The following is a 27,607-nucleotide window of genomic DNA, read 5'->3' as shown; positions in this document are numbered from 1 at the left end:
ACCAACTAAGAATTTATTTATCCATCTCCCCCTCAAATATACACACTGACCACATAGCTGTCTGTTGTAAGAAGTTCCAAAGACACTCAGCTGACACAATTTCTTTTGAGAGAAGAAATTCCTCCTATCTCAGTCTTAAATTGGGGTCCCATTATTCTGAAACTATGCCCTCTGGTCCAAGACTCTTCCATGACAGGAAATATCCTCTCAGCATTTACCCTCTCTTTAAGAATCCTACATGTTTCAATGAGATCACCCTTCATTCTTCTAAACTCCAATAAGGAGAGTCTCAATCCATTTAGCCTTTGCTCATAAGATAATCCCCCCATACCAGGGATCATCCTGGTGAACCTTCTCTGAACTGTTTCCAATGAAATAATATCTTTCCTTAAATAATGATCAACTCCATAATGGCTCAGAAACACCAATGTACATATGTAATAATATCTGCACATTTTGTTTCCATTCAAGTGGAATAGTGCAGAGGTGGTCAATGAACTCATAAAGCAGGAGAAATGAAATAAATGTATTATAATAACTGGAGATTGTTGCCATGCTAAGAATTCTAGGATTAGATATACCAATAAAAAGACTGATCCAGAATCTAATGATATGAATAGATTGTGTTGAACCTCGTATATCTAAATGGTTGGCAAATCGTCTGTACGCTTCTTATCCATCCCTGTTAGATCTCATAATTTCAATAAGAGTCCGAGTTGTGGAGCAGATTCCGTTGATCTTTTCTGTGATACATAGCTCAGTTACAGCACACAGCCTAAAAGGCACACAAAAAGCTTCAGAATGTCTTATACAGTTCAAACTTAGAGCACACGTCTCCCTTTGATTACTATTGGTCAGAGGCACTAAGTTATCCCTCCGTAATTGGTTTACTGGTACAGCGTTTTACAGGGCAACCTCAATTATCCGAACGACACAGGTGGGAAGTATTTTTTCAGATAATCGAATGTTCGGATAATCAAATGTTCAGATAACCAAGGGTGTACTGTACACAGTTCAAGCTTGCCTCAATGTATGTAATCATATCACTGAACAACAAAGAGGTGGACAGGCTTGTGGTCCACCCCGATGCTTCATGATGTTTTCCCAGACTTTCTTATCTTTCTTCTTGAGGCTTTTCACAATGGATACTGTATTCATAAAACATGGAACATAGAACAATACTGCACAGAACAGGCCTTCGATGTTGCGCCGATCTGTGAACTATTCTCAGCTCGTCCCCCTACACTATCCCAAAATCATCCATGTGCTTATCCAAGGATTGTTTAAATCTCCCTAATGTGACTGAGTTAACTACATTGGCAGGTAGGGCATTCCACGCCCTTATACTCTCTGAGTAAAGAACCTGCCTCTGACATCTGTCTTCAATCTATCACCCCTCAATTTGTAGTTATGCCCCCTCGTACAAGCTGACATCATCATCCTAGGAAAAAGACTTTCACCGTCTACCCTATCTAATCCTCTGATCATCTTGTATGTCTCTATCAAATCCCTCCTTAGCTTTCTTCTTTCCAATGAGAACAGACCCAAGTCTCTCATCCTTTCCTCATAAAACCTTCCCTCCAGACCAAGCAATATCCTGGGAAATCTCCTTTGCACATTTTCCAATGCTTCCACATCCTTCCCAAAATATGGCGACCAGAACTGTACACAATATTCAAAATGTGGCCGCACTAGCGTTTTGTATAGTTGCAGCATGATACTGCGGCTCTGGAATTCAATCCCTCTACCAATGAAACTTAACACACCGTATGCCTTCTTAACAGCACTATCAACCTGGGTGACAACTTTCAGGGATCTATGTACATGGACTCCAAGATCCCTTTGCACATTCACACTACCGAGAATCTTTCCATTGACCCAGTACTCTGCCTTCTTGTCATTCTTCCCAAAGTACATCACCTCACATTTAGCTGCATTGAATTCCATTTGCCACCTCTCAGCCCAATTCTGCAGTTTATCCAAGTCCCCTGCAACCTGTAACATTCTTCCAAACTATCCACTACTCCACAGACTTTAGTGTCATCTGCAAATTTACTAATCCATCCACCTATGCCTGCGTCTAAGTCATTTATAAAAATGACAAACAGCAGTGGTCCCAAAACAGATCCTTGTGACACAACATTCAAGTAACATTTGCCAACGGCACCATGTTAACTGCTAATTAATTAGATACTTGCCTATCACTCCAGGAACTTTTGTATTCCCTGTAATGAGAAATTTAAAAGAATATTGATTTTGGATCAGTTCCAACAAAGTTTTGTGATTACACCTGAAGTTAGAATTCTTTAGCTAACAAGTTGTGTCTTAATGTGTTTATTCAATCCACATTTCAATGTCTGCTAATCTCTGTACTCTTTCCTTCCTGTAGTGATAAAGGGGAGGGGAATCACTTTTACTGTCTGAAACTGGTTTAAATCTCTTCCTCTAATGCTTTTAGTGATTTGTTTGTACATAAGTGGATCTATAACTACTTTGGAATCTATATCAATGATTATCAATATTGTATCAGATGGTTTAAATAATTCAAGATGAGCAACTAATTAGTGTGAAACCGCAGTTGCACATTCTATCTCATTTAAGTTATCTTGATTATACAGAGTTACTATTGTTCTACTTGTGAAGACAATATTAAGCAAATATTTTCCCATATGCTCCAACTACTGTCTTGGTAGCTCCGGAATTTAAATTCAGTTAATAAATGAATTTGGAATAAACCCAGTGTCGGAAAAGCCCATCTACTGTCCTATAGGGCCCTTGTGGAGCAGTGGTAATGTCCCTCTAAGTCTGAAGACCTGGTTCAAGTCCCACCTGCTCCAAAGATGTTTCATAACATCTATGAACAGGTTTATTAAAAAAAACCTTCACTCTCTCTACCCATCCCATACCTTTGGTGTCATTGATTCCTGACTCTTCTCTGAAATGGCCTCATGGATCTTTCGATTACGATGCAAAAATACAACAAAAATAAAACTGGAGAAACCAGCTGGAATGAGTCAAGGCTCAGACACACCAGCCCTCTGTCAATCCTCCAACCTAATATCTGGGACTTATGTTAAAAATGGCAGAGCTGTCCCAGACTAGTCAATCAACAACTTGGTATAATCAAATAATACATCATAGACAATGTCCCAGACACAAACATAACTATTCTGGGTACATCCTGTGCCAGGACAGGACATAACCAGCAGAAATGGCAGCATGGTGGTATACAGTCAGGAGGGAGTTGACTCTGGACACCATAAGGTCTCACGATGTCAAGTCAATATGGGCAAGGAAACCTCCTAATGATTAACCATCACTTAGTTGATGAATCGTTTGGAAGTATTTGTTGTTGACTTTGACTGGGCAGGGGATTTTCAATTATGATAAGGGATTGGACAGAAGTGGGGAATTTTCCTTAGAGCAGAGGAGACTGAGGGGGGTGGGATGACATGATTATGATGTATAAAATTATGAAGTGCACAGATAGATAGGAAAAAAAACTGATCCCCTTGTTGGAAGGGTCAAGAGATTTAGGTGACAGGTAGGAGGTTTAGAAGAGATAGGAAAAACTTTTTCACCCAGAAGATAGTGGGAATGTGGACCTTGCTGCATGTAGGGGCGGTAGAGGCAGAAACCATCATAACATTCAAGACGTATTTAGATACACACATGCAAGACATACAAAGTTGGAAAATGGGATTAGACGGTTATAGGGTCATAGAGTTATACAGCATGGAAATAGACCCTTCCGTCTAACTCGTCCGCACAGACCAGATATTCTAAACTAATCTAGTTGCGTTTGCCAGCATTTAGCCCATATCCCTTTAAGGAGAAAGTGAGGACTGCAGATGCTGGAGATCAGAGTCAAGAGTGTGGTGCTGGAAAAGCACAGCAGGTAAGGCAGCATCTGAGGAGCAGGAGAATCAACATTTTGGGAATTCCTGGTGAAGGGCTTATGCCCGAAATGTTGATTCTCCTGTCCTTCAGATGCTGCCTGACCTACTGTGCTTTTCAAGCACCACACTCGACCCATATCCCTTTAAATCCTTCTTATTCATGTACCCTCCAGATGCCTTTTAAAGGTTGTAATTACACCCAGCAGGTACAATTATTCCTCTGGTAGCTCATTCCATACTTGCACCACCCTCTATGTGAAAAGGTTGCCCCTCAGGTGCCTTTTAAATCTTTTCCCTCTCACCTTGAATCTATGGTTTGGACCTTCTGGTTTGGACTCCCCCACCCTAAGAAAAAATACCTTGATTTTGACTGGCACAGACTCATTGGGCCAAAGGGCCTTTTTCTATGCTGCAGATCTCTGTGATTCTAAGTACTGAGGATAACAAGGGCACAGAATGTAGCCTGAAGAGGTAATTCAATCTCTTCAGTAAGTCTGGCTCAGTAGCACGATAACTGTCCGGGCCAACTAAGTTCTGAACGGCACAGTTACCAGATTTGCCTTGCAATAGGGTGGTGAAGTAACTAACATGATGGCACATTGATTTGACCTCATCCTCACTAATCTATTTATCGCTGATGCACCTGATGAGAGTATTGATGGGAGTGACCATCGCACTGTCCTTGTGGATGTAAAGGGCATACTCCATCATATTTGTAACACTACCATCTGTTAAATCAGATACATTCAGAACACATCTAACAGCTCAAAACTGGGAATCCATGAAGTGCAGGAACTGAATTGCAATTTATCGTGAGCCTCCATATGTAAACTTGAGCCTTCATATCTCTTAGTCCTGGTTCAATGAGAAGTGCAGGGGAGAATATTAGGAGAAACAAAAAGGCAGGCAAAAAACAAGGAGCCAACCTGGTGAAGCTACACAAAAAGAATACATATACTTCTTTCCACACCAGTACTCCCTCCAGACTTCACATCAACTCTAATTAAGAGTCATCTAGACTTGAAACGTTGGCTTGCTTTCTCTCCATGGATGCTGCCTGACCTGCTATGACATAGAAATATACTGTAGTTCTTTCACTGTCACTGAATAGAATTCTGAAATTCCCTACCTAACTACAGTATACAGTGTGAATGTCTTATCAAGGGCAGTTAGCGATGGGCAATATATGTTGCTGGCAAACCCTAAATTTCATGAATGAATAATTTAAAAATTTACAATATCCTCAAGGCCTTCAAAACATTTCAGAGCCAATAAAGTACAGCTGAAGCACTGTAATTTAGGTAAATTGATCAAAATACATATAAAATACCTTGTGGCCATAACAGTTTTATTGCTTGACTGGGAAGATGTTTTGTCTTTATCCAGAGTGTGTAACAAAATTCTGCAAATATAAGTCAAAATTAATATACACATATTCATGCTTCCAACCATCTCTAAAGTGTCTTGGGCCTTATTACCCCAAATTTATTACAAGGGTGAAGATTAGAGTGGTACTGGAAAAGCACAGCAGGTCAGGCAGCATCCGAGGAACAGGAAAATCGACGTTTCGGGCCAAAGCCCTTCATCAGGAAGGGCTCATTCTAATCTTGACTCTGATCTCCAGCATCTGCAGAGCTCACTTTCACCTTATTACCAGGGTGGTCTTGTGTCACTGTTCATGATCTGGGGGATTGGAAATTTGAGGAACTAAACTAAGAAACAGCAATAACATTAGAAAATAAGAGAAGAACAAAGTGAGAGAACAGCTTAACATTTTCATTTCATACTAATATCTCATGTTAAATAAGAATGAAAGGGATAGAATTCCAATTGATATCAAAACTGGATAAATCAGATCCCAGAGTGAAGTATGCCTTGATTAACCCTAACTTTCGTGGTAACTTTACTTGAACAAATTCACAACATTGTGCCAGTGTACTTTGAACAGAAAGAATAAATTGTTTATTAAACAACAAAAACACATCAACTATATTACACTAGACAAAAAAAGTTGGAAACGTTTCACGACAAACAGAAGAAAATGGTTCTAACTCATAATGTTCCTTTCATCCCGGCAAAACCCTTGCAAAAACCAAACCCCTATGTTCAAACACTATCTCCACATTAAGGATCTTTGTGCAAGCTGGCACAGCTGCAATTGGTTTCCTTCCTTTGAGATACTTCAAACAGACTCAATAGTACCTAAACCTCAGAGCAAACATGAGTTCTCTAAGCTCAGTCTCCAGAAATATTACAGGATTTCTTACTGGAGAACTTATCCCTCCTGCCTCCATTCTCTGGCACACTCACACACACTCTGTGATTGCCTGAATACTTCTGGATTTTAAAAAAATCTCTGTGTATTCTTGGACCCCTCTTGTTCACAACACCACAGTATTTTCTACCTTTGTTTCTAATCCACTAAATTAGCAAGATTCATCTCTTCATTTCAAGGGTTGGAAAACATGTACTCAAACAGGCTTTATACTTACAGGCACTAAGCTCACAAAAATAACTTTTAAAACAAACTAAAGCCATGTCCCTCCTTCTTAACACATAAAATAGACATTGAACTTAAATTTCTCCACTGTTCCTCACAGATAGGAATGAAAGGAGATAGGTATAGTTCAGATTCTTCAGATTTATGAGATCAAAGTGTACGGAAAGAAAGTAGGAACGGGGGACTAGATTGATTATATTGAATGGTGGAGCAGCTCAAAGGACTGAAACGCCTACCCCTGTTCCTGTGTTCTCATAGGATAAGGCCAATCAGATAACCCTATTCATTTTATCATCGAGATCCTGCTTTAGGAAGGAGTCTGGTCATTCTGATCTAAACAGAATTTCTCTACTTCATGCTTTATATTTACATCTTCTAATTCTTTCTGATTTTGCATAAAACATTTGATGTTGTTTTCATTGATGCACCACTCAAAAGAATCTTTCTCTAACAATTGCTTTTTGCAAGATTGTAGAGGCTTCCCTCATCTCACTCATGATTATAATTGGGAACCATTAAATTCACTAGATGTGACAAATATTTTGATCCCTGAATTTTGTTAAAGCAGATATCTTTCTGCACTGATCAATTTGCCCTGCACATTTATTAAATATTTCCTTTTGTGTGAAACAAATTCTGCTTTCTTAGAGCCAATTGCAATCGCAAATACAGACTCCATGTTTAAGTGTTTTTAATCCACTTGTGGAATGAGAGTGTTGTTGACTGGCCAACACTTATTGCAAGTCGTGGTGCTGGAAAAGCACAGCCTGTCAGGCAGCATCCGAGGAACAGGAGAATTGATGTTTCGGGCATAAGCCCTTCATCACTTTCTCCAACATTTATTGGAGGTCCTAGCTGCCCATGAGAAAGTGAGCTGCCTTCTTAAATCACTGCAGATCGCGAACTGTAGGTAGACCTACAATAATTTTAGAAAGGCAATTCCGGGATTTTGACTGAGTGACAATGAAGGAATGGAGATTTGGTTCCAAGTTAGGATGGTGAGTGTTCTGGAAGGAAACTTGTAGGGAATGGTGTTCCCATGTATCTGCTGCTGTTGTCCTTAGAAGTGGTCATGGGTTTGGAATGTGCTGTTTAAGGATCTTTGGTGAATATCTGCTGTGCATCTTGTAGACAGTACACATTGCTGCTACTCATTGTTGGTGGTGGAGGGAGTGGATGCTTGTGGAATATTGCGTGCAATTCTGGTCTCCTTCTTATTGGAAAGATGTTGTGAAACTTGAAAGGGTTCAGAAAAGATTTACAAGGATGTTGCCAGGGTTGGAGGATTTGAGCTATAAAGAGCGGCTGAACAAACTGGGCCTGTTCACTCTGGAGCGCGGAGGCTGAGGGGTGACCTTATAGAGGTTTGCAAAATGAGGGACATGGATAGGGTAAATAGACAAAGTCTTTTCCCTGGGGTCGGAAAATCCAGAACTAGAGGGAATAGGTTTAGGGTGAGAGGGGAAAGATATAAAAGAGACCTAAGGGGCAACTTTTTCACAAAGAGGGTGGTATGTGTCTGGAATAAGCTGCCAGAGGAAGTGGTGGAGGCTGGTACAATTGCAACATTTAAGAGGCATTTGGATGGGTATATGAAGAGGAAGGGGTTGGAGGGGTATGGGCCGGGTGCTGGCAGGTGGGACTAGATTGGGTTGTGATATCTGGTCGGCATGGACGGGTTGGACCGAAGGGTCTGTTTCCATGCTGTACATCCCTATGGCTCTAAGTAAAGAGTCATAGATTGGTGGAGTAGCAGATAGTGAAGGGGACTGTAATTTGGGGATTGGAAAGTTGGGCAGAGAAATGGCAGATGGATTCAATCCAGGCAAATGCAAGGTGATGTACTTTGGAATATCTAATTTAAGAACAAACCATACGGTAAATGGAATTGATGTACAGAGAGGTCTGGGTGTTCAGGTCCATTGTAACCTGAAGGTGGCAATGTAGGTTGATAGAGTGGTCAAGATGGTATACGGCATACTTTTCGATTACTCAGTGTCATGAGTTCAAGGTGAGAGGGGAAAAGTTTGAGGGAGCTATGTATGGAAAGTTCTTTACTCAGAGAGTGTGGTTGCCTGGAACGTGGTAGAGGCAGACACAATAGTATCATTTAAGATGTATCTAGACAGATACATGAATGGCCAGGAAGCATGGGGATACAGATCCTTAGAAAATAGGTGGTAGGTTTAGATAGAGGATCTGGATTGGCACAGGCTTGGAGGGTGAAAGTGGATACTGCAGATGCTGGAGATTAGAGTCAAGATTAGAGTGGTGCTGGAAAAGCACAGCAGGTCAGGCAGGAACATCCTAATGAAGGGCTCCTGCCTGAAACATCGATTTTCCTGCTCTTCGGTTGCTGCCTGACCTGCTGTGCATTGTCAGCACCACTCTAATCTTGATAGGCTTGGAGGGCCGAAGAGTCTGTTCATGTGCTGTAATTGTCTTTGTTCTTTGAGTCTGCACCAATCAAAAACATCGAGTCTGCTTTTCCAGCGCCACACTTTTCAACACCAATCAAAAACGACCTAAATATTCTAATCCCATTATATTGAGTTCCCTCGTCTAAATCAACGGAATGTATTATGAATAGCTGCGGTCCAAGTACTGATCTGTGCAGTAACCCATGCTTTCATGCTTTCAGAAAAAGACCCGTTTCGTGTCTGCCACCCAGGCTTTATTCCTGATGAAGGGCTTTTGCCCGAAACGTCGATTTTGCTGCTCGTCGGATGCTGCCTGAATTGCTGTGCTCTTCCAGCACCACTGATCCAGAATCTGGTTTTCTATGTCAGTACACCACCCCTAAACCCATGCACTTTAACTTTACACACTAATATCTTAAATGGGACCTTATCCAATGCCAAAGTAAACCACATCTAATGGTTATCTCTTATCAACTCTATTAGGTACATGGTTTAAATATTCCAATGTAAATATATTATCTTTATCCAATCCTGCACCGTCTTGCAAGTGCTCTGCTGTTAAGTCTTTTATAATGGATTCAAAGCATGATCGATCTTGAAAGGGGTACAACTAAGTTTTTTTGGAAGGAAGAAAATGTTATTACAGTTGTCCATTTCAGTCAGCACGGCGCCTTTATAAAGATCCTCGATTAATTTTCGCCAGTTCTGCAGAAACCCCTATGGGGATTGAAGGGACTACTCCGCCCCGATTCCCATTTCAGTTTGGGTGTGAGCCAAAGTGACCTTCAGTGTACACAGGGCTGTCTCTAAAAGGGAAATGGAAAAACACGGAACTTAGCAAGTCAAAGTCAACAGACGGTATAAAAGTCCCTTTGGTTAATCTCTCGCCCTCCTCTGTTGAGTAAGGAGCTTTTCTTTTCCATTGTGAATCAGAGTACATCCTTGAGATTTTCCCTCTGAAATTTCGACGTAGAGTTTTTTTAAAGTGGGAGATCCTTACTTAAGGCCGACCCAATTGAACCTGTATGTGTTTTCAAAATTATATTATTTGAGTGAGGACTTTTTTTTAGGGCAAAGGAGAAGGCACTGTCTCCTCCTCTGAAGAGACGCAGTTTACTTTGGAGCCGGCGAGCTGCTTGATTCGTTCAGGAAAGGCGCAAGAGGAGAGGGGCAAGAGGCAGCACCAAGATCACCCCCCCACCCCGCCTCTGCCAGCTCTCTCCCCCGGCCCACAGTGATCACCATGAAACCCGCCGCCTTCCCTTACCTCGGGCTGTTGTGCGCCACTCTCGTCTCATGTCAGGTCCCGCCAGGAAAAAGGTAAAGAAGTTTTTTCAGCAACAACAAAAAATTCGTAAACCTTTAGCCCAACCCTGGTGATTTTGTTGTTTGGTAAATGTCTGGAGTCGCCCGATCTATATTTGTACTGGAAATGAAGTTTGTTTTTCCGAAAAAAAATCATTATCTTAACTATGTTTCACATCGTCGGCATTTCTCTGTCATCCCGGTTTTAAGAAACTTGTCGCAAGATTGGTTTAACGTCGGTGCCTCCAAACGGTTGGTGGTCTCAGTTCTCAGTGAAACCTGATGATTGTTTGTTTTAGAGACGCGATTAATGCAATGTGGCTTCAACTCATCCTCTGTTCCCTCACACTGGACTCTCAGTTCCTGGACTTTACTTGCCTCCTGGGAGTTTTACTTGCTGACACCATAGATTGTTGTTATGGGGTAGAGGTAAGCAAGCATACAAAAACAAGATGTCAGAAATTGTACGTGAGAACTAAAGAAAGTTTGAGAAAGCGACTTAACAGAGCCAGGTGGCACCCACTGCTCGCTCCGTATCCATACACCTGAATACTGGGAGTGCAACAATATTGGGAAAGAAAGCTGAAAACATTTGATTTTGTGACATACTGTAATGAATGTATAAAATCAGACATATAACTTGCTTATACGCCTGTTGTTTTAATACATGTATAGGACGTAGGTATTGCTGGCAGAGCCAGCTTTTATTGCCCATCCTTAGTTGCCCTTGAGAAAATGAAGATCTAACATCTTGAACCTCTGCAGTCCATGTGCTATAGGTAGTTCCACAACGCTACACTTGCAGGTATCTGCTGCCTTAATGCAATGTAAGGGCAAAAAAAAAGTTCTGTTAATGAAGTGAAGTTTATTTTTATGCAGACTTGGTATAACTATGTCACGATAATGAATTATATGTAAGATGTGAAGTATGCTGATAGTGAACATCCATGTTGCTGATTTGCTAGACCAAGGAAACCTCATGCAAATTTGAAAAACTATATTGTAAAAGAAATACTAACGGGTAATGGTGACTTGGCTTTAAGACAGACTTGGAATACACTTCAGATAATAGATATCAAAAAATCTAATTACTTCTTGAGCTTAATTGAGCTCCTGCAAAAAATCTGAAACAGGTACAGAAAATGCTGGAGAAACTCAGTAGGTCTGGCAACATCTGTGCCGAGAAAACAATTATTATTTTGAGGCCGGTCAGCCTTCTTCAGAACCAAAAACAGTGAGAGAAAAATGATATTTATGCTGATCAGCATAAGGATCACTGAAGTAGAAGCATTAACACTCTTTTCTCTCCACAGATCCTGCCAAAGCTGTTGAGTTTCTCTAACAATTTCTGTTTTGTTTGTCAGATGTCCAGCATCTGCAGTTCATTGCTTTATTTATCAAAAAGGTCTAATTGTTTTTGATGTTAACAGAACCCTGGCATTTAGATTACTAGCTTGTTATGTCTGCAAGGAGATCAAGGTGGAATATAATGGTGTCTGATACCATCGAGTGTATCATGATTTGCAGCAAATTCCTTGCTTAGTTTAATAGCAAATAGAGGAATTTGATAGGGATGTGTTGGATTCATAGTGGTATTAAGTAGCATCATTCTCAGGCTTATATCTTCTGAAAAACAGAATAAATAAAGCATAACATTCAGTTATTTGCAAATTTGATATCTTTTGTTGCCTTTCCAGGAACTTTAAATGTGGAGGAGTACGAAGTGGACAGTCAGGTTTCATCGGAAGTGAGGGATTCCCTCGACTTTACCCACCCAACAGTAAATGCACTTGGAAAATCACGGTATGAATTGGGACTGTCATGAATACAAGCATATTGCAAAACATACTTTTAAATTACTCAAAAATGAATATATTTAATGGAACTGGACATAGTAGAATGTGGCTAAACCAAATTCAATTAAGAAACCATTATAATATTACAGCAAATAAAATATATCTAACATTTTTTAATTGTATATTAGCAATAATCTATCTGTTAACATAGAGTCATAGAGATGTGCAGCACCGAAACAGACCCTTCGGTCCATGCCGACCAGATATCCCAACCCAATCCAGTCCCACCTGCCAGCACCTGGCCCATATCCCTCCAAACCCTTTCTATTCATATACCCATCCAGATGCCTTTTAAATGTTGCAATTGTACCAGCCTCTGCCACTTCCTCTGGCAGCTCATTCCAGACACATACTATCCTCTGTGTGATAAAGTTGCCCCTTGGGTCTCTTGTATATTTTTCCCCTCTCACCCTAAACCTATGCCCTCTAGTTCTGGACTCCTTCACCCTAGTGAAGAGACTTTGTCTACTTATCCTATGTATGCCCCTCTGATTTTATAAATTTCTATAAGATCACCCCTCAGCCTCCGATGCTCCAGGGAAAACAGCCCCAGCCTATTCAGCCTCTCTCTATAGCTCAAATCCTCCAACCCTGGCAACATCCTTGTAAATCTTTTCTGAACCCTTTCAAGTTTCACAACATTCTTCCAATTGGAAGGAGACCAGAATTGCATGCAGTATTCCAAAAGTGGCCTAACGAATGTCCTGTACAGCCTCAACATGACCTCCCAACTCCTGTATTCAATAGTTTGTCCAATAAAAGAAAGCATACCAAACACCTCCTTCACTATCCTATCAACCTGTGATTCCACTTTCAAGGAGCTATTAACCTGCACTCCAAGGTCTTTGTTCAGCAACACTCCCTAGGACCTTACCATTAAATGTATAAGTCCTGCTAAGATTTGCTTTCCCAAAATGCAGCACCTCTTATTTATCCAAACTAAACTCCATCTGCCACTCCTCAGCTCATTGGCCTATCTGACCAAGTTTGTAATCTAAGGTAACTTCTTCGCTGTCCACTACACCTCCCATTTTGGTGTTTGAAGGAGTTGTGTTATTTAGCTGATGAGTTTTCCAGGGGGCTCAATGTCTGGAGTAAAGGCACAGGCAATAGTGGCTCGAGGATGATAGAAAACGATGAAGCCATTTGGCTGCAAGTCAGTGTCGGTCTAGCCTTTCAGCCAAAACTATTTATGATAATCCCAAAAGCCTGCTCTTTCCCATAACTACTTATTGTCTTCCTTTTCAAATATCCCTTTCAGTCATGTTGTAGTTTGTCTCAATTACAACTTGACCTCCACATTTTAATGATTCCATATCTGCCAATATTCTTCTAATTCCTCCTGTTGGTTTTCTTGTGATCATCCATATTTTGTATTTCTTGTTTCTGATCCATCAATTTGAAAAAAAATTCTCATTTATCGTTTAAAATATTTCATCATTTTGAAAATCTTTTCAGATCAGACTTTAAGCTTCTTTGTTCCACTAAGAAAAATTGCTCTAGGAATGAGTTTGTGGGGAACATTTGCTATGGGTGTCATCCAATTTCAGTCATTTTCTCACATTGACAGTGATCTTGATGTAAGAGCGTGTGACAATCCAATTCTTTTTCCACCAGCCCCAGGCTATGCTTAAGTGCACTGTGTAGCCCAGACCAGTGTTCATTCGGTTCCTAAGCTTAATAAGGTGACGGTGGAACTTAGTTGCCAATCTCTTGCTCTGTCTGGGCATGAAGAACACAGCTACTGAAACTATTTGAGCAAAAACAATTTCTATAGAATCATAGAATCGCTACAGTGTGGAAGCAGGCTATTCGGCCCATCAGGTCCACAGCATCCCATCCATCTATACTCTACCCTAGCCAGGTAATCCTGCATTTCCCATGGTTAATCCACCTAACCTGCACATCCCTGGACTGTATGGGCAATTTAACATGGCCAATCCACATAATCTGCATATCTTTAAACTGTGGGAGTCAGTTGCCTGAGGCTGGAATTGAACATGGGTCCTTGGCTCTGAGGCAGCAATACTAACAACTGAACCACCGTGCTTCCCCAATTTGTTTTAACTGGAAGTGTATTAAATCTTCACAAAAGGGCCATCCTTCCCTCCCTCACTGCTGACCATAACCACACAATGAGCCTCAAAATGCATGCATGGCATTTGCTTTCATTTTCTTTCTTCCCCTTCCCTTTACATTTTAAAACATTTAATTTTCTCCCTTTATAGGTTCTTCCACACCATGTACCATTCCAAGCCAAAAGAGTGGGCAGGAGGCCTGTTCCTGTTCTCTGCCAAAGCCGCTTTTGATCAGCTAGGAGGTATGCAAAAGTGGCCTGCAGTGTTTTCCCACTAACCTTCTCTCCCTCTGAACAATTATCAGGCATTTATTCAGCACCTACTTGTCAACAGAGTCGAAGTGGAAAATTTACCCACTCAATGTACCAGTGGTTGTCATTCTTGGTAAACACTTTTACACTGGGGTCATGACAAGCACTGTCCTCCTGCCTTTGTTAACACTGCCTAATATAAAACAATCTGGCTTCCATTCTTGTGGCAAGGTCTTAGGTCTGAAATATCGATGGCCAGCTTCAGTTTCGCCACACAGATGCTGCCTAGTCTGTTGAGTATTTCCAGTCATTTCTGTCTTTGCTATTCTGTCCAGTTTGCATGAGTTCAAAGAGCTGAGGTCAGAGTTTAGAAAACAAATGTCACCATCTGTTTCAGCCAGGAACTGTGGTACAGATCACAGCAAAAAGGCACCAGTGCTCCAAAACCATGCATAAGTGACATATTCCTAGAGCCAAAGTAGCATTGTACAAGTGTTTCAAAGTATATTTGAGTGTACTTTATTTTGAATGTACTCTCTGCTACAAAGTGGTTCTGGGTCATACAAAACTAGAAAATTCTGGAAATATAAAGTAGAATGAATGATAATCATCAGAAAGCAAAGAGTTCAAGCTTTGGGATGTCATTTAATCAGGAAGATAGGTTAATATCACACCTAGGGGTGGTGATAGAACATAGAACATTACAGAGCGTACAGGCCCTTCGGCCTTTGATGTTGCACCGACCTGTGCAACCAATCTGAAGCCCATCGAACCTACACTATTCCATTTTTATCCATATGTTTATCCAATGACCATTTAAATGCACTTAAAGTTGGCGAGTCTACTACTGTTGCAGGCAGTGTGTTCCACAACACTATTACTCTGTTAGTAAAGAAACTAGCTCTGACATAAATCCTATATCTGTCACCCCTCAATTTAAAGCTATGTCCCCTCGTGCCAGCCATCACCATGCAAGGAAAAAGGCTCACACTGTCCATCCTATCTAAACCTCTGATTATCTTATATGTCTCAATTAAATCACCTCTCAATTCTTCTTCTCTCTAACAAAAACAGCCTCAAGTCCCTGAGACTTTCTCCATAAGACCTTCCCTCTACATCAGACAACATCTTAGTAAATCTCCTCTGAACCCTTTCCAAAGCTTCCACATCCTTCCCATAACACGGTGACCAGAACTGTACACAATACCCCAAGTGCGGCTGCACCAGGGTTTTGTACAGCTGCAGCATGACCTCGTGGCTCCGAAACTCAATCCCTCTACCAATAAAAGCTAACGCACCATAAGTCTCCTTAACGCTATCAACCTGGGTGGCAACTTTCAGGGATCTATGTAAATGGACACATATCTCTGTGCTCATCCACACTACCGAGAATCTTTCCATTGACCCAGTACTCTGCCTTCTTGTCATTCTTCCCAAAGTGCATCACCTCACATTTAGCTGCATTGAATTCCATTTGCCACCTCTCAGCCCAATTCTGCAGTTTATCCAAGTCCCCATGCAACCTGTAACATTCTTCCAAACTGTCCACTACTCCACCGACTTTAGTGTCATCTGCAAATTTACTAATCCATTCTCTATGCCCTCATCTTGGTCATTTGTAAAAATGACAAACAGCAGTGGCCCCAAAACAGATCCTTGCAGTACACCACTAGTAACTGAACTCCAGGATGAACATTTCCCATCAACCACCACTCTGTTTTCTTCAGCTAGCCAATTTCTGATCCAAACTGCTAAATCTCGCTCAATCCCATGCCTCCGTATTTTGTGCAATAGCCTATCGTGGAGAACCTTATCAAAATGCCTTACTAAAATCCATATATACCACATCAACTGCTTTATCCTCATCCATCTGTTTAGTCACCTTCTCAAAGAACTCAATAAGGTTTGTGAGGCACGACCTACCCTTCTCAAAACCATGTTGACTGTCCTGTCCTTAATGAACTTATTCCTCTCTCGGTGATAATAAATCCTCTGTCTTATAACCTTTTCCAACACTTTACCCACAATGGAAGTAAGGCTCACTGGTCTATAATTACCACAGTTGTCTTTACTCTCCTTCTTGATCAAGGGGACAACATTAGGTATCCTCCAGTCTTCTGGCATTATTCCTGTAGACAGGAATGGCCTTGTGGTATTATCGCCGGAATATTAATCCAGAAACTCAGCTAATGTCCTGAAGACCTGGGTTTGATTGCCACACAGCAAGTGATGGAATTTGAAGTCAATTTTTAAAAATCTGGAATTAAGAATCTACTGATGACAATTATGGGGGTGAAAAGAAACATTGAGATGAAATAAAATGAAACAGGACAGACCACCTGGCATTGACTTAGGTACTAGAAAAGACAATGGTAGAAACAGCCCTGTCAGCCCTGCAAACTACTCCTTACTATTATCTCAGAACTAGTGCCAAAATTGGGTGAGCTGTCTCATAGACTTGTCAAGCAACAACCTGACAGTCATACTGACAGAGTCATGCCTTATACACAATGTCCAAGACACCACCATCACCATCCCTGAAAGCCTCCTGTCTGACCAGCAAGGAAAGACCTAGCAGAAGCGATGCCATAGTCAGAAGGCAGTTGACCTGGGAGTCTTCAAAATTCAGTCAGAATTCCATGAAATCTCTTGGCTTCAGATTAAATATGGGCAAGGAAACCTGCTCAGAGTCAATTACTGTCCCATCCGTCTACTCTCAATCATCAGTAAAATGATGGAAGTTGTCATCAACAATGCTATCAAGCAGCAACTGCTCAGCAATAACCTGCTGACTGTTACCTAGTTTGGGTTCTGCCCAGGCCACTCAGCTCCAGACCTCATTACAGCCTTGGTTCAAAGACAGACAACAGCTGAATTTCAGAGGTGAAGTGGGACTGACAGCCCTTGACTTTAAATCTACATTAGACTGAGTGGCATTAAGGAGCTGCAGTAAAACTGGAATCGGTGGTCATCGGGACAAACCCTCTGCTGGTTGGAGTCATAACTGGCATAAAAGAAGATGGTTGTAGTTGTTAGAGGTCACTCATCTCAGCTCCAGGACATTGCTGCAGGAGTTCCTCAGGGTAGTGTCCTCGGCCCAGCCATCTTTGTTGCTTCATCAATGACCTTTCCTCCCTCATAAGGTCAGAAGTGGCGATGTTTGCCGATGATTGTACAATGTTCAGCATCATTCATGTTTCCTCAGATAACAAAGCAGTCCATGTTCAAATGTAACAAGATCTGGATATGGCTGACAAGTGACAAGCAACTTGCACACTACACAAATGCAAGGCAATGACCAACTCAATAAGATACAATCTAGCCACTGCCCCTTGACATTCGGTGGTTTTACTATAACTGAATCCTCCCACTATCAAATATCTGGGGATTACCATTGATCAGAAACTCAATTGGACTCGCCCTGCAAACACAAGTGCAGGCTATAAAAGCAGGTCAGAGACTAGGAATAGTGCAGCAATTAACTCACTTCCTGAAGGCCTCCTCTCCCCAAAAAACAAAAGGCCTATCCATCATCTAAAAGCTACACACTCCCATTTGCCTGTTTGAGTGCAGCTCCAACAATACTTAAGTTTGACACCATCCAGGACAAAGCAGCCGGTTTGATTGGCACCACATCCATGACCATCCACTCCCTTCACCACTGGTGCTCAGTGCACACTGCAGAAATTCACCAAAGAGTCTTAGACAGCACCTTCCTAACCCACAACTACTTCCAACTAGAAGGGCAATGACAGCAGATTCTTGGGAACACCACACACTGCAAGATCCCCTCTAAGCACTCACCATCCTAATTTGGAAGTATATCGCTGTTCCCTCACTGTGTCACTGGGTCAAAATCATGGAATTCCATCCCTAAGGGCATTGTGGTTTACTTGCAGCACACTGACTGCAGCGCTTCTAAAAGGCACCTCACCACCACCTTCTCAAGGGCAACTAGGGACAGGCAATAAATGCTGATCCAGCAAGTGATATCCAAATCCCAAGAGTGAATAAAAATATAGCATGGAACACAACTTTTACCTTCTAATGGTAACATGCTGTGTATTTCCAAGATTTTTTCTGTTTAAAGTAGATTCTCACATTCAGGGGATTTTCTTTATTGTTAGTGTTCAGGTGTTATTTTTCACTAGCTTGGATTCTTTGCAAATAGCATCCAATATCAGCCAAAGTGTAGAATGAATGTCAGTTGAAAATATGTGTGGCAAATGGGGAAGATCTAAGATTCCAGATATCCACAGGAAATTACAGCTATGGAGAACTATAGGCTTAAACATACAACCAAATACTTTGTGACAGTGTCAATATTTCAGTGCAATTTTTCATTCTCTTTTCACCATTACGTGTTAGATATGGTATTTTCTTTTCCATTAAGGAAGTTAGCAAATCGACTTGCTGCTCTCCAACATTTTTTCTCAAGCAATGACTCATGTTGAAGTTTAGTTCCAAGGACACCCACACTCCTCTGGTTCCTTGCCCATGCAATATTTCTTTAATAACTCACTGATGATCTTTACAGAACTTCAATAATCTAAGCAAAAAAAGATTCCCCAAAAGCAAATTTTTCTCCTTTTTATTCCTTGATTCTATCAGCATTTGTTGTTTTGAATAAAAACCCCTTTAAGAAATTATGGAATTGAAGAATATCAGAATTTTACAAAATTATGCTTAAGCAATTAAGATGATCTAAGAAACTGGAAGCAATATTGGCAACTTATTTATGTAGCACCTTTTACTGTATTAATATGCCCCAAGGTGCCACACAGGAGCATTATAAAACAAAGTATGACACACCAGGCTATGTAAGGTGATATTAAGTCAAATCTCCAAAAGGTCAAATGGTCAAAGAGGTGTTAAGAGGCATCTTAAAAGAGGAAAACAAGGGAGAAAGGTGGAGATTTGATGGAAATAATTTTGGAACTTAGTGCCTCACCAACTGAGATTCAATATTAGTTGAGAAATGGGAAAATTGAGGGGATTGAAGGCTGATGAATCCCCAGGGCCATGGTAATCTACATCCTAGAGTACTTAAGGAAGTGGTTCAAAAAATAATAGATACATTGATGGTCACCCTTCAGGATTCTATAGACTCTGGTACAGTCCCTGCAAATTGGAAAGGAGCTAATGTCACTCCTGTATTCAAAAACGGAGGTTGAAAGAAACCAGGGAACTACAGACCAGTAAGTCTAACTTCAGAAGTGAGGAAAGTTCTGAAATCCATTATCAAAGACTTTATAGTGGAGCATTTAGAAAACAGTGACAGGATCAGACAGAGTCAGCATGGATTTATGCAGGGGATATCATGCTTAATAAATTTGTTGGAATTCTACGAAGATGTAACGAGTAGAGTTGACAAGGGAGAGCCAGTCAGTCAATGTGGTATATTTGGACTTTCAGAGAGCATTTGACAGAGTCCCGCATTAGAGAATATTGTGCAAGATTAAAGCATGTGTGGTTTGGGGAAGTATTTTGAGGTAGATAGAAAACTGGTTGGCAGAGAGAAACAAAGAGTAGGAATTAATGGGTCCTTTTCAAATTGGCTGGCAGTAACTAGTGGGGTGCCACAGGGATCAGTGCTGAGACCCCAGCTATTCATAATAGACATTAATGATTTGGATGAAGGAACAAAATGTTACATCTCAAAGTTTGCAGATGATACCAAGTTGGGTTGGGGATGGGTGGGGTGATCAACTGTGAAGAGGATGCAGAGATCCTTCAGCATGCTCTGGACAGGTTGGGTGAGTGGGCAAATCAATGGTAGATGCAGTATAATTTGGTATAAATATGAGGTGTTCACTTAGGAAGCAAAAATAAGAAGGCACATTACTACCTGAATGGCTGCAAGTTGGGAGAGGGGAGTGTGCAGTGGGACCTGGGTGTCCTTGTGCACCAGTCACTGAAGATAAGCATGCAGGTGCAGCAGGTGGTAAAAAAGGCAATTGGGATGTTGGCCTTCATTGTGAGAGGTTTTGAGTACAGCAGCAGGGATGTGTGATTGCAATTACACAGGGCCTGGGTGAGGTCACACCTAGAATATTGCATGCAGTTTTAGCCTCCTTTTCTGAGGAGGGATGCTCTTGCTGTCAAGGGAGTGCAGCAAAGATTTACCAGGCTGATTCCGGGGATGGCAGGACTGACGTATGAGGAAAGATCAACTAGAACATAGAACGTTACAGCGCAGTACAGGCCCTTCGGCCCTTGATGTTATGCTACCTGTGAAATCAGTCTGAAGCCTGTCTAACCTACACTATTCCATTTTCATCCATATATTTATCCAATGACCATTTAAATGCCCTTAAAGATGGCGAGTCTACTACTGTTGCAGGCAGCGCATTCCACAACCCTACTACTTTGAGTAAAGAAGCTACCTATAACATCTGTCCTACATCTATCACCACTCAATTTAAAGCTATGTCCCCTCATGCTAGCCATTACCATCTAAGGAAAAAGGCTCTCACTGTCCACCCTATCTAACCCTCTGATTATCTTATATGTCAAAATTAAGTCACTTTTCAACCTTCTCCTCTCTAATGAAAAAAACCTCAAGTCCCTCGGCCTTTCCTCATAAGACCATCCCTCCACACCAGGCAACACCCTAGTAAATATCCTTCGAACCTTTTCCAAAGCTTCCACATCCCTCCTATAATACGGTGACCAGAACTGCACGCAGTACTCCAAGTGCAGCTGCACCGGAGTTTTGTACAGCTGCAGCATAACCTTGTGGTTCCGAAACTCAATCCCTCTACCAATAAAAGCTAACACATGTATGCCTTCTTAACAATCCTATCAACCTGGGTGGCAACTTTCAGGGATCAATGTAAATGGACACTGAGATCTCTCTGCTCATCCACACTACCAAGAATCTTACCATTAGCCCAGTACTCTGCATTCCATTACTCCTTCCAAAGTGAATCACCTTACACTTTTCTGCATTAAACTCCATTTGCCACTTCTCAGCCCAACTCTGCAGCTTATCTATGTCTCTCTGTCACCTGCAACATCCTTCAGCACTATCCACAACTCCATCGGTCTTAGTGTCTTCCGCAAATTTACTAACTCATCCTTCTATGCCCTCATCTAGGTCATTTATAAAAATGATAAATAGCAATGGCCCCAAAATAGATCCTTGCAGTACACCACTAGTAACTGAACTCCAAGATGAACATTTCCCATCAACCACCACCCTCTGTCTTCTTTCAGCTAGCCAATTTCTGATCCAAACCGCTAAATCTCGCTCAATCCCATGTTTCTGTATTTCATGCAATAATCTACCGTGGAGAACCTTATCCAAACGCCTTACTGAAATCCATATGTACCACATCATGCTTTATCCTCCTCCATCTGTTTGGTCACCATCTCAAAGACCTCAGTAAGGTTTGTAAGGCATGGCCTACCCTTCACAAAACTTTGTTGACTATCCCTAATCAACATATTTCTCTCCAAATGATGATAATTTCCTATCTCTTATAACCTTTTCCAACACTTTACCCACAACCGAAGGCTCACTGATTTATAATTACCAGGGTTGTCTCTACTCACCTTGAACAAGAGGACAACATTTGCTTTCCTTGAGTCTTCTGGCACTATTCCTGTAGACAAAGACAATTTAAAGATCAAAGCCAAATGCTCTGCAATCTCCTCCCTGGCTTCCCAGAGAATCCTAGCATCCATCATTGGGGACTTATCTATTCTCACACTTTCCAGAATTGCTAACACCACCTCCTTGTGAACCTCAATCCTGTCTAGTCTAGCCAGAATCTCAGTATTCTCCTCTAAAACATTGTCTTTTTCCAGTGTGAATACTGACAAAATTCATTTAGTACTTCCTCTATCTCATTGAACTCCATGTACAACTTCCCACTACTGTCCTTGATTGGCCCTAATCTTACTCTAGTCATTATTTTATTCTTGATACACCTGTAGAAGGCTTTAGGGTTTTCCTTTATCCTACCTGCCAACGATTTCTCATGTCTGCTCCTGGCTCTTCTTAGCTCTCTCTTTAGGTCTTTCCTGGCTAATTTGTAACTGTCAAGGTTAGGACTGGGTTAGGATTGTTTCGCTGAAGTTCAGACAAATGAGGGGGGATCTCAGAGACGTATAAAATTCTAACAGGACCTGACAGGGTAGATGCAGGGAGGACATTCCAGATGGTGGGGTGTGTCCAGAACCAGGGGTCACAGTCTGAGAATTTGGGGTGGACCATTTAGGACAGAGATGAGACATTTCTTCATCCAAACAGTGGTGAGCCTGTGGAATTCATTACCACAGGAAGTAATTGATGTCAAAACATTGAATGTATTCAAGAGGCAGCTAGATATAGCACTTGGGGCAAATGAGTTTAAAGGTTATGGGGAGAAAGCAGAATTAGGCTATTGAGTTGGACGATCAGCCATGATTGTGATGAATGGTAGTTCAGGCCTGAAGGGCCGAATGGCCTCCTCCTGCCCTGATCTTCCATGTTTCTATGAAACATAGCCACCAGTGGCAAGAGTGATTTTAAAATCAGAGATGCTCAAGAATTGAGTATTAGGTACCTTGGATGGTTAAGATGGTTGAGACCAAGGAGGAACTTGAAAACATGAATGAGAAGTTTAAAACCTGCTTTACCAAGTTACCATGCAGTAGTCAGCTGTAAACATTGGACTGCTTAATTTACTGAATATGGACACTGATGGTGGTCCTGGCATTTAGATCTTAATGGAGGAATGCATTTAATCAGTTTTCAAAGAGCTGCTTGCAAGAGGTAATGGAGAAATTTAAAGAGAGAGGGCTTAATTCAATTTCCTCCTAATGTCAAACCTTATAATTCTCCCTCTGTCTTCAATATTGTCACTCATTTATGTTCTATGAGCACCACTTTTTAATCAGAATTTAGGAATTCCTTACTTGTTCCCTGAATGTTTCAAAGAGTTTATGCAATGAATAATTCAGCTGTGCTGACCAAAAGGTCCGATTGTGGTGAATCCATTGTGCTGAAGTGGTGATGGTGGGAATGCTATAATTGGAATCAGTTCCTCTGTATTAAAAAGGAGAAAATGTAGTCCTTTTTCCATTTGCATCAAGAACTGTCTGCTCATAAATATTGGGAGAGGACAGAATAAGCTTGGCTATGACCCCTCACATAGTAAAATAGCCCACAAATGTTCATTGTAAAAGCTCCTACATGGAAGTCTACTTGAAGCTGCTTTTAAAAAAGATTCATTTAAAAAAGTATCTTTCAAGACCTCAAGACATCCCAAAAAGCTTTACAGCCAATTAAAACCATAGTCAGTGTTGTAATGTAACTACCAGAAGGTACAACAGAAGTACTGTTTTGTACAATGGTACTTCTGTCTTTATTGCCTGAAGTACTTTTCTGTACAGGTCACATTAGACCACTGGGTAACTGTAGATGTGGTTGTCCAAGTCCTGCTGTTTAATGATATGTTTCTGTAAAGGTGTTGGCCCGCAGCAAGCTTCTCTCCCAGTTATTACCCAATACTGTTTCCCAGTTAACAGTATAAGCTTTTCTCTCTACTTTTGCTTTAATTCACTAATGGGTTGTGAGTGTTGCTGGCAAAGGCAATATTTATTACCCCTACCTAGTTGCCCTTGAAAAGGCTGTGGTGTGCCACTCTTGAATGACTGTATACACACCCACAGTGCTGAGAATGAAGGGATTTCCAGAATGTTGACCCAACAGTGTTATTAACTACAGAGCTCAGCATGATGTGTGACTTGCAGGAGAATTTGTAGTGGCACTGTTCCAATACAACTGCTGCCCTTGTTCTTCTAAGTGGTAGAGATTGTGGATTTTGGAAAGAACTGCCAAACGGGACTTGGTGACTTGCTGCATTGCACACACTGCTGCCACTGTGTGCTACTTGTGGAAAGAGTAAGTGTTTAAGTGGTGGATGGGGTGCTGGTCAGGTGTGTGCCTTGTCCTGGATGATGATAAGTTTGTTGAGAGTTAGAACTGCACTCATCCAGGCATGTAGAGAGTAGTCTATTACATTCCTGACTTGTAAGTGATAGACAGGCTTTCTGATGTCAGATGGTGAGTTATGCACCACAGAATTCCCAGACTCTGACCTGCTCCTGTACTTGAATTTTTAAATGGCATAATCAGTTCAGTTTTTGCTCAATGTGATATCCTCCCTGAAAGGAGAATTCCCAATAGTGATTCAGCAGTGGGAATGCCACTGTGTATGAAGGGGAGGTTGTTGGGTTATCTCTTTTTGGAATAGTCACTTGTGTGATGTGAACATTGCTCGTGTTACATCCATCTGTTAATTAAACTAAACACCCAGAAAAGCTCACCTTGCCTTGTAATCTGTTAAAATATGAGTGACAGAAGTCCCAAATTCCAGTATTTGAAGAAAATAATATCAATTTATTCTTTAACTCTAAAAGTGAACATTAAAGAACAACTATTCACAACTCTAAGCTGCCCTTTCTCTTAACTGCTTATTACCTGCCTCCAACTCTATAACAATATATTGTTCCAATAAAACACTTATTAAAATTACATCAACTTACAAACCATACATCAGCCCTCATCTTCAGTGTCTTTCTTCTTCTGGCTGAGGTCTCTGGGGTCGTCAACTTGCTTTTACTGCGAATATGTTTCATATGAAAAGGTACCTTTTGATAGAGAGTGTTTCAATGTCTTGGGTCTTTCTCAAAGGCAGCCTGTATTTTTATATCCCCAACATCGGATTGTCTCATTGGTTCAATGTTGGCAAATCAATAAATTCAAATTTGGTTGGGTTTTAGTATCCTAGGGCATAATTTAAATTGATTGGTTAAATTTGAATTGTTGTCAAAACAGCAACCAACTCAAGTATATATTTCACAGCCAAATATTACATATTTTCAATTTTCCAGTACACTCTAAAACTGCTCTTGTAAGCTCTCAGTACGCAACAGCATTCACTCTTTCTTAAAGGTACAGTACAAGCCTTCCACTTCATAACACTTGTCACTTATCAGCCCTAGCTTTGATGTTATCCACGTCTTGCTGCACAGAGACTTCAGTATCAGAAGAATTAGAAATGGCGCTGACCACTGTGTGATCGTCATCAGTGAACATCCCCACTTCTGCCTACTGATGGAGCAAAGATTGTGGATGACGCAGCTGAAGATGGTTAGGTCTAGGACATTATTGTGAGGAATACAAATGGGTTCTTGTGGTGCAGTGATAGTGTCCTTGCCTCTGGGTCAGGCAGCCTGGGTTCAAATTCCACCTTCTCCAGAGGTGTGTAACGACATCTCTGAACATGTTGATCAGAACATATCCACTCAAGAATGTAACCAGCGAGGACCAGGATTTAATACTAGTGGCCACCAGTAACCCCAACCAATTTCTTCAGTGTTGATTTTTGTTTCCCTGATTCACATTTCAATATTGCTGGTGCTGTTAATGCCAAACATGGTCAAATGTTTCTTCAACTTCAAGGGCTATTGCTGTCTCTTTACCTCTGGAATTCTTTTTTTTTCCTTCAAAGACTTCAATGATATCTAGGGCAGACTGGTCTTGGAGGAACCTTAACCGAGCATCAGTAAGCAAATTGTTGGTGAGATAGCACTAGCTAGCTAGCACTGTCAATAAAACACTTTCTGTCACTTTAAAGATCGAGAACAGATTGATGGGTTGCAGTTGGCCTATTTAGGTTTGACCTATTTCTGTACCTGAGCGATTTTCTACCTTGTAGATGCCATTATTGCAGCTGTATTGGAACAGCTTACTTGGGGATGCTGCTTCGAGTGCATTTCAGTACTTGTCAGTACTTTTAAAAGAAATGTAAATTAAAGCTGCATTCCAGTTTAATTCTGGATCTAAAAGTGGAATAAGAAGTCTGATTTTAACAGTGTGCAAATAAATGGTTTTGAGAGAATCAAATGAGTTCTGGATTGTGAGGTTTAAAAGAACCTTGATTGCCTCATTCGAGGAGAGAGAGCTGACAGGAGATCACAGCGAAGGTTGTCATGACTATGAAGAGTTTTTAGAAGTCAAATAGGAAATATGTTTTTACGTATTGGTGTGTCAGTAACTAGAAGGTCGAATCCAAGATCAACACGACAAGCAAAGGAAATAAAGAACCACAACAGCCCAGATATCCTGATCTTTAAATAGTTTAAATAGAGACCGGACATATCCCCAGAGATATGAGTCAGGACATGTTGGAAGTCCTGGCATAGTGACAGGTGGGAATTATCTGGGTGGCTTAAACTTCCAGTGGGGAATTACCCTGCATCCAGATACCTCCGATAAACTCAGATATAGATTTTGTAACTTTGGAAGGTTCTGATTCATTTACCTGGATAGTTACTCAGGAAATGTCAGATAGATAAAATCCAGAACAGGCTTGGAGTCGATTGAGAGTCGGCAAGACCTTGGTTCAGGTCCCACCTTCTCCAGAGTTATTTTCCAATTAACCTGTTATCACACATCAAGAGCAGCATTCCAAGGGTCTTTTGCAATGGCAGTGTCTTTGCCTGTGGGCCAGGAGGCCCACGTTCAAATCCCAACCTCTCCAGGAATGTGTCATAACATGTCCCAACACATTGACTAAAATAACAGGAGTGGTGTTCCTACCATCAGGCAGTGGGGATTCCCAGTGGAGGGCACTCTACCCGGGACTACTTCCATTTTCCATTGGGGTCCTTGGGTGGTGGTGTTTGGATGCAGCAGTTCCATGCAATTGTAGTATGGGTGGTTCTTGGATTCCTGGCCCAGAGGTTCATTTTACAGGGCTGTGGAGTCCGTGGACCATGTACATGTTGGCTGTGGGAGACAATATACCCCTGTTTAATTACTTAAAGAATCTTTTGTTGTTTTTATTGTTTGCGCTTCAACCCAGTGCTCCTGATCTTTGGGTACCCATTGCAGTGCTGAGGGATAGTTGGGGGAGTTCAACATACCACCTCATAAGCCTGCTCCTGCCCTCCATAATCCCGTCTGACTACTCCATCCCTGCAACTCCCTCTGACTCAAATTCACCATCTCCCAGTCACTCTAATATGCTGCCACTTCAACTACACTGCCAATCTAACCACTGACCTCATTCTCACTCATCCACTCGATAGACTGGAAAGTTTTTTCAATATCCCAAAGCTTTTGAGAGTGTTAATGAATGTAACTGAATACAGCAGCCAGGAGATCTGATTTGGATTTCCCTGACGAGCCAGCTATACAAAGAATGAGCCCAAAAGTAGGTCCGTTCCACATTTTTGAAGAGGCCTGGTAGGGAAGTTTAAACTCAAAATGCATGTCGTGAAAAACAGTAGTAAAGTAGCAA

At 41.3% G+C, this 27,607-nt stretch overlaps 1 protein-coding gene and 1 long non-coding RNA gene across 2 annotated transcripts in view; one reads left to right on the top strand and one right to left on the bottom strand.

The window, feature by feature from the left end:
• Positions 1-5,835: 5,835 nt before the first annotated feature.
• Positions 5,836-10,556, bottom strand: LOC148148232 (uncharacterized). The gene is made up of 2 exons (XR_015759101.1): positions 10,087-10,556; positions 5,836-9,625 (listed from the first exon to the last, which is right to left on the bottom strand). It is a non-coding gene; the product is annotated as an uncharacterized LOC148148232 (long non-coding RNA).
• pcolce2b (procollagen C-endopeptidase enhancer 2b) overlaps positions 9,648-27,607 on the top strand; it is a 48,339-nt gene continuing 30,379 nt past the window's right edge. The window contains exons 1-2 of the mRNA XM_043702772.2: positions 9,648-10,139; positions 11,822-11,927. Of these exons, the coding sequence (XP_043558707.1) occupies positions 10,063-10,139; positions 11,822-11,927 (183 nt within the window). The 5' untranslated portion in view covers positions 9,648-10,062. The remainder of the gene's footprint in view (positions 10,140-11,821; positions 11,928-27,607) is intronic.

The sequence above is a fragment of the Chiloscyllium plagiosum genome, unplaced genomic scaffold (assembly GCF_037043375.1).
Source record: "Chiloscyllium plagiosum isolate Xiang-an unplaced genomic scaffold, Cpla_swu_hap1 HiC_scaffold_13, whole genome shotgun sequence".
NCBI classification, from domain to species: domain Eukaryota; kingdom Metazoa; phylum Chordata; class Chondrichthyes; order Orectolobiformes; family Hemiscylliidae; genus Chiloscyllium; species Chiloscyllium plagiosum.
This window is presented reverse-complemented; position numbering and strand designations above follow the sequence as displayed.